This window comes from Alosa alosa, chromosome 5 (genome assembly GCF_017589495.1).
Source record: "Alosa alosa isolate M-15738 ecotype Scorff River chromosome 5, AALO_Geno_1.1, whole genome shotgun sequence".
Taxonomy (NCBI): Eukaryota; Metazoa; Chordata; class Actinopteri; order Clupeiformes; family Clupeidae; genus Alosa; species Alosa alosa.
In genome coordinates, this window is record NC_063193.1 from 14,735,751 (window position 1) to 14,743,702 (window position 7,952).

The 7,952-nt window shown below is 38.9% G+C and overlaps 1 protein-coding gene across 1 annotated transcript; it reads right to left on the bottom strand.

The window, feature by feature from the left end:
• Positions 1-419: 419 nt before the first annotated feature.
• On the bottom strand, positions 420-7,664 carry snrnp27 (small nuclear ribonucleoprotein 27 (U4/U6.U5)). The gene is made up of 6 exons (XM_048244477.1): positions 7,507-7,664; positions 4,102-4,228; positions 3,513-3,622; positions 3,301-3,380; positions 2,372-2,436; positions 420-750 (listed from the first exon to the last, which is right to left on the bottom strand). Exons 1-6 carry the CDS (start codon positions 7,541-7,543, stop codon positions 696-698), a joined length of 474 nt encoding a protein of 157 aa, XP_048100434.1. The 5' UTR covers positions 7,544-7,664; the 3' UTR covers positions 420-695.
• Between the last annotated feature and the right edge of the window lie 288 nt (positions 7,665-7,952).

Genomic DNA, 7,952 nt, shown 5'->3' on the forward strand with positions numbered 1-7,952 from the left:
AAAATCTAATTGTAACAAGTACATCAATATCTTGATATATGATATTATATATAATTTGAGCAGTGTTAGGTTCGTGGCTTCAAATGTTTTCTTTTCGAGAGGTCTAAGTCGCATTACTGAACTTAGCCTATTAAACCAAACAATAATGTGTTGGATCAGGGGAAAGTGGTTGATGGAAGTATTATAACAGGTTAACATATAAGAGGTAGCATTGTCTTTTTCTGAAGATATTGTATTATTCTTACTTCATAAACCTCACAAAAGTTTTGAAGTATTAGAATGCAGCATGTTAAGGTTAGGAAAGTATTGATGTAAAGTGTTTAGTTTTGATGCAAAGCAAACATTTTAAGGGTAAAATAATGGGCTGCAAACAAAATATACATATGTGAAGTATATCAAAGAAGAAAATACAGAAGAAATCAAGGATTTTAGGTTTATTTGTATTATGAACTTTGCACATATGTTGACATCAGCACAGGAGACTCTCTGCAGTGTCATTCCTTAAAAGAAAACAAAACTTCCTGCTGCACCTGCATGCCTCTGAATTTAAGCCGTACAGACAGTTCAAGTCGTTCAGTGGTCTAGGAGGATATCTACAGACAATAGTATAAAACACAGCTAAATACAACTAATTTCACCATTTTCATAAGTCCTGGAAAGCATTTGAAAAACACCCAATCATTGTCCGCAGAGGCTCAAGCGATGAAATCCAGTGGTCTGTTGAATCCACCTTTCCGATTCATGTACTGCCTATAAAAAAGAAAAATATGATTACATCATCGATCTCCTCCCTGCACCAATACATTACATCATCAGCTACCAATGGGAATGCCGAGTGCTGGAGTTTTTAAGCACCTGCTGAGGCGATTGGCTACAGTGATAAAGACTGTCGTCTAGTCAGGTATCAAATAAACTTTTGCACATACAGCCGCTTTAACCAGTCTGCAAAACACTTAACCTAGCTTTTGGACAATACTTATGTACCACAAAGCAAGGTGAACCCCATCTTGCTCAATCTATCTGCATGCTCATGTTATCTGCAATTCATATTACGACAAGACTAATGTAAACAAAGGCATATGATCCCATATTCAAGGCTAACAGGGGGGCAATCTAAAGACTACAACCAATGATTCAGGATTTCTCCTGTCAATTGGAAAAATTACTATGTGGGTCTAAGTACTAATAGCAAATCTTTGTTCACATCCAGTAACTAAATATAAGCTCATTAGATAATAAAAAAACAGACATATTGTTAAGTTATTTTAGGAAAATACACCCCCTTCCCCATGTATGTTCAAAAAGAATTTACCACTTTTTTTAAACCCCCTTCAGGGAAAGAACCACATTATTACAAACCCACACTGCTCTATGCAAACAAATTCTGGGAAGAGCAAGATGGGTGCAGAGATGACCTGCACAATGATTTTGATATCTAGAAGTGAACAGCTGCATTGGTCGGTTCCAAGGCAAGGCACATCCGCCAATACACACATATCCTAAACCAGAAATCTGCTACAGTGCTCAGCATTCCATCATGAGCTCTCCAAACAAAAAAACATTTACACTTGATCTGTGCCTGCTCCCGTGAAACAGAAAAACCATAACACTAAATATATAATGTGGGCTATGGTCAAACCATCCAAAAAGGCAACTAGCCCAAGGGCTTGCACTGAGACATACAGAACACAATGTGATTTACAAGGACTTTCCCCAATCCACTGCATACAGTATTTCCTGTGACTACATCAAGTGAGAAATGCTTATTCATGCTTGCTTTAAAAACATTTCATATATTTATTGTATGTAGTCCTATAGCAAGATGATTTGTGCTGCTCCTTCCTTTTAACTAAACTTAACTACCGAACAAACTTTCTTTGTTATATTGGATTTCTGTGGTTAACAAAATTGTTGAATTAGACCTCAAATCAATATCTCCAAAATGTACTTGATAGTTTCAATGCTTGACATACAATTTTTTCTATTTACTGGGCTATTAGTATTAGGAAACAATAGTGGTCTTATTAGGAGTGTTTCTGCTATGATGGATAGGTAATATAGGCATTATAGCAAATTGCACTGGCAGAGTATGATCATTGATCATTTTACTGATGGCCATAGGAGAATATTATTGTCCTTGACAGTTGCCTTCATCTTACCAAATGTAGTAGGCTATGCTGCTAGTTTACAGGCATCCCTCTACCACTGCTTACAAATATTATGCTATGTGCCTACAAAACTTTGTTGAACTGCGATTGTCTATTAAGAACTCTCTGGTGTTAGCCAGCCTAACAGTTGCGAATAAGAGCCGATTTTCTTGATTTACTCCACAAAGACAGATTTTAAAAAGATAAGCCATGGTGTAACAGACCTGTATTTTCTCTTCTGCGAGACATTGATTGCATGGGCATTGACTGATCCATCTACCTTCTTGCCCTGTAAAATATAAAAAGATGCTCAGTTAGAAACAAAATATCAGTTCAATACTAGCATCTAATGTTGCTTCACATCCTCGCTTGTACAATTATTGCATTGTCCTCATTCCCTTTAAGTCAGTACATAGACATTTTCTTATCCTTGCATGGCATAGTCCACACATAGCCCAAAACATACTTCAGTGCAGGGCAAAACAATTCTACTTCTGACTAATTCTGCCACCATGTGGCTAGTCGAAAGACAGTATGTTGCAAGTTACAACTTAAAGCAACACCAAAGAACTTTTCCTCTGTCGCACTCACTATTTGTTTATCCAGCACCAGCTTTGCAAATAACAATTTCCACAGACAAGTAGAATATGTTGCATGATTTTATGAAAGTACGATGTATTGCGACATCAGATGCAAATCAAATTAGTAGTTTCTCGTGTCTCATTCCATCGAACTACAGATCCGCTACCCGATCCGGCAAACTTACATAGTGCGGTTATAGCCGATTAGAGGGCCGCGAAGCGAATGCAGAAAGTGCCGTTCACCCTATTACGAGTTGATGAACCACTGAAACGATGGAAACGTTATTCATTTGGAAACATTATTTTAAGGTACAAAAAACTCTTTGGTGTTGCTTTAAAGGAGAACTCTGAAAATTGTTCACATTGATCTCAGTTTCTTAAGGTCACGGAGTACCGTCCAGTAAAAAAAAAAAAATTGGTTTTACTCAAGTTGCTGCAGTCAGCAGCTAAAGCAGCCAGGCAGCTACAGCGCTACACTCTGGGGGCATGTTTGTGAGCCCCCATGTTGATGCCCCCAGAGTGTAGTGCGGTAGCTGAAATCACAGAAAGCATTCATTAGATCAACATCTCACCTTGGAACTGTCAAACGATCCAAATCCCATTAATTTCATCATCTCGATCTCCTCCTCGGTCTTGCCCTGCATGTCCTCCTCTGTGCAGAAAGAGTGAAAAAATAAATAAAATAAAAACCAAGTAGACCCTTTACAAGAGAATTTCAAATATGGGTTGGACAAGCTCTGCTCGACACTGAGAAAAACCACATTCAGTGAAAACAGTTCCTCACCTGATATTTGATGTACTTTTGCAGGCTTGTCTTTTGTGTCTTTCTTGTCATCGTCACGTCTATCTTTTCGCTGTGGAGAGAGGGAAGAGGAACGATGGCGGCGAGGGGACCTGTTCAGAAAGAGCACAGGCGCAGCTCAAAAGTCAAAGTCAAAGTCAAAGTCAGCTTTATTGTCAATTTCTTCACATGTTCCAGACATACAAAGAGATCGAAATTACGTTTCTCACTATCCCACGGTGAAGACAAGACATATTTTGCCAATTTAGGTCCACAGACAAACATAACATTCAAGTAAACAAAAAAGTAAGTAAATAAGAGGGCACATATAATAATGAAAAAATAAGAGCAGCAAAGTTTGGTTGAAATTGTGCATAGACAGTCAATAAAATACTAGTGCAAAGTCAGGCCAATAAAAGGCTTGGGTAGTTCTGTTTGACCTAAGTAAGAAAGAAAGTGGCATAGTGGAGCTACAGAGGTCATTACTTTCACAGCATAGACATATCACCATTCAAACTGATATCTCCACGATGATTTGCTGGCTACCAAAGTTAAGTCATGTAACATGCTTTCAACTTCATGTAACACTCACCTAGAGCGTCGCCTGTGTGGAGACCGCGAACGGCTGCGACGTCTGTCCCTGTCTCGAGACCTGGAACGTTCTCGTTCTCGACGTCGTCTCTCACGGTCCCGTGAAGTTGAACGTGACCGACGCCTCTCTATAAATCCCAACACAGAACACAAGTACTGATTTTAAAAATAGCTGAACAGTTCACCATAAGCTTTTCACATGGCAATGAACTCATGATATGAAACTGACTTCTCTCATATAAACATCAACTATGTGTATGTTTATGGCTTCTGGCAGACACTTTTGCAGGGTTCCCACCTATTTTCACTGACAACATTTCAAATGACCTGTGTTCACCTATGTCATTTGTTAAATTATGTGTAGATCAAGCCTACTCTAGACTCTCATACTATTTGCACTCACATAATTTCTTTCAATTGGGATGCCATCTGTCTCTCTGTTTAAATTTTGCATTGCTCCTTTTACTGCTTTGACTTAGTGGATTTGACAACATTCCTTTATTTTCCCAAAGTTCCTGTTATTATCTAAATACAATGTCGCTGCTAAATACAGGAACTAGCTGAACCTGAACTTGAGATTGTATTGGAGCACAGTAGTTCGGTAAAGGGGGGGGGTCACCGTCTAGCGAAGCCTATGCGTCCTAGGTATGACAAAATTAAATGTCATGACTTTTCCCAAACTTCGAATGAATTTACTGAATACCATGATTTAGGCCTGGAAAATGGGATTTTACAATTCCATTACTTTTTCTGGTTTTCCATGACCGTGGGAAGCCTGCTTTTGTCTAGAAGAGATATACAGTATATAAGTACAAACGAGATGTTTCAGAAGAATGAACGCTCATGCTCGCGGATCTAGTAGGTTGCTCTGAGATCGGAAATCATAGACTTGCTTGAACACCACTTTCTCAAGAACCTTCGATAAGACGGGAGATCTATAGTTTTTCAGATCAGCTGATTTGAGTGCACTTTTCTTGAGCAAAGGGTGTAATCCTTGCTTGTTTGAAAGAAGATAACTTATCTATTCTGATAAAATTACTTATTAGCAAGTGTAACTGTGGGCGACAAAACAGATGGCAAAGACTGGTAGTTGGCAAAACCAATGGCATCTCTGGAATTAGCCATTTTAGCCACTCGTACATTCATGGCATTGTCGTCAACTATACAATTAACGTTAACAATCGACTATTTTAGTAAACGAGTGACAAAGACTCGACGGTTGGAATAAATAATTCGGGGAGGAAGACAACTAAAAATTATCTAACTGCAGCTAAGTTTAACGCCGCCTCGCTATCGGAGAAATCCTATCCTTTGGTCACCGCTATTTACCGATTTGCGGCTATTGACTTCCACACATGTAAACAAAACGTCAATTATGTGCTATAACCAGAGCCCTTATTAGACATTCTCTGCTATAACTAACGCCGCTGACTTATGCCAGCAACCATTTCACTTTGATAACAAACTACATTTCGTACAACATATATACAGCAAAAATAACAGATTTTGTATCAAGCAACGTGGAGGAAATTGACGTATAAAAGGTTACCTTGGCGTCCGTTATACATTCAATAACATACCTTCATATTACATCACAATTTATAAATGAACGAAGTTTACAAGATTTCTACCGTAATTTCCTGTTAAAAATATTTCATAGCGCTATTGCGCTGCATGGCCACCAGATGACATTTCACTGCTTGCTTTTACATTCAAAAGAGGCCCGAAGTGCAGTGAAATGCCGCCATCTAGTGGCCTGAAATATGTAATGTAGCCCATTATGTTTATTAGAAAAGAAGCGACCGTCGAATAATCGTGTATTTCCTCGTCAATTATTCGAGTAATCCATCTGATATATTGTGTTTTTCTTTTTAAACTTCGTTCCTTTATAAATTGTGGCGTATCAAGTACGTTTTGGAATGTAATTACTCTGACATTCGATATTAAACGACCACAAATTTAGGCAATGGGCAGTCTTGACACTTTGCGTAACATTTTTCCTCACTGCTTAAGCCAAATTCTGTTATTCCTGCTCTATATATGTTGTACCAAAATGTAGTTTATTATCAAAGTGAAATGGTTGTTGGCATAAGTCAGCGGCGTTAGGACCAGTATGTAGGAAATAATGGAAAATAAACTGTGACCATTCCAAAAATGATCACCATATGTTGTCAGAGAGTAAGGAAACACGATAAATTGAAGTAATGGCTTATTTGACAACATTACTCTAACCTGTAAAACCAATGAAAAAAATGAGTTACGGGGCGGAATCTTCGTTTATGTTTTGAACGGTTAATTCTAGAATATCGTATTAATAATGGGCTAGCGCGTCCTCCTATTTGGGTTGCCAAATTAGCAAAGGCCAACTGTCAACAGCTGTCAGTTGTAGTCATGAACGCCTACGAGAGGCAGGCAAATTTCCAAAATTAAAACAAGAAACAAATGAAGTGGACATCGGAGGAGCTTCCATCCTGAGATGGTGACGTCTTCATATCAAGTCTGACGCCGAGCTGGCCATATTTCTCCACAACAGGTAGGCTAGCCTATGCTAAACTTCATCTGCATCGCTAACTTCAGCTAAATATGTTACGTTGGTTAGAGAGGTATTTTTTGTTTTCACTGTTTCCGTAATGTGTAGCTGGGTCATGGTTGGAGAAACATTAAAGCAGCTGCAACTAACGTTAGCTAAGTCTTCATTACATCTGGCAACCCAGAAGAGGCTCGCGTCTGGTAGTCTTGAGAACGTTCACCAGTGTTTTGATTTTGGCCAACAGAACGTTCGCTAACAATCCTACAAATCGCACCACCACATAGTTGACGTTTTGTTTACATGTTGGAGGTCAATGAGAGCCGGAAATTGGTAAATAGCGGTGACCAAAGATTATTTCTCCGGCTAGCGAGACGGCGGTGCTAAGTTTCGGTGTAGTTCTAAATGTTATGATACTGCTGTGATGTAGACTTGCGTGTGCGTAAAACAAGGCGTCATCTCTGGTCTTAGTTTGAGAAAAACTAATCGATAACGTTATTCTTTCATCATTTTCTAGACCAAACAACTACGCGATAGATTCCATAAACTAAATTGTCATCATTATCCACAACCGAATTATGACCACGTAAATGGCATCCTACAACCATGCGTAACATGAAAACGTAGCCTAACCTTAACGTTGGCTGGCTAACACGCTGTTTGATTTCGCACATGGACAGTAACAGTGACATTAGAATACGTTGGAAGATGTGACGGTTAATTATTGACAATACTTGGTCTAACACTAATTATAAAACATCTACATACAGTAACATCAATGACAAGCCGTACGATCGATTAGCTAGCTAACTTAGCTATCAGCAACAAAAACACAGGTGATTATTTTCACACCGATAGTAATGTAGCGTTAAAACAAACCTCGTCGTGGAGGCGTCCTGCTTCTGCTTCGCCCCATGGCTCCGCCTTTATAAAACAGGATTATATTAGAACGAAATGTTTTGTGTTTGTTTTTGACGACGAAAAGAAATTCCAAGAATGATCCCTCGGACGGACCTTCGTCATTAAAATAGTCCCACTAGGAAACAATGGTAACGCTAAAATAGGTTCCCCCTTCTTTGTAACGGTGCTTAGGCTTTCCAAGTAGTATTGCCGCCACCTACTGGTAAATCTACTGAGATGGACCAAGGAGCTAACAATCTTTGGGAGCCTACTACAGATCTACAACCCCTTCAAAATATGGAATCACCTCTCTTGGAGGATGTTCACTCAGCTGTTTTATTTGTTAGAAAAAAGACTCAGACCACAGATACCTCAAAATATTTTTTTCTGTAACAGATGAACATTCTGGCTTTGTGAAACAGCTA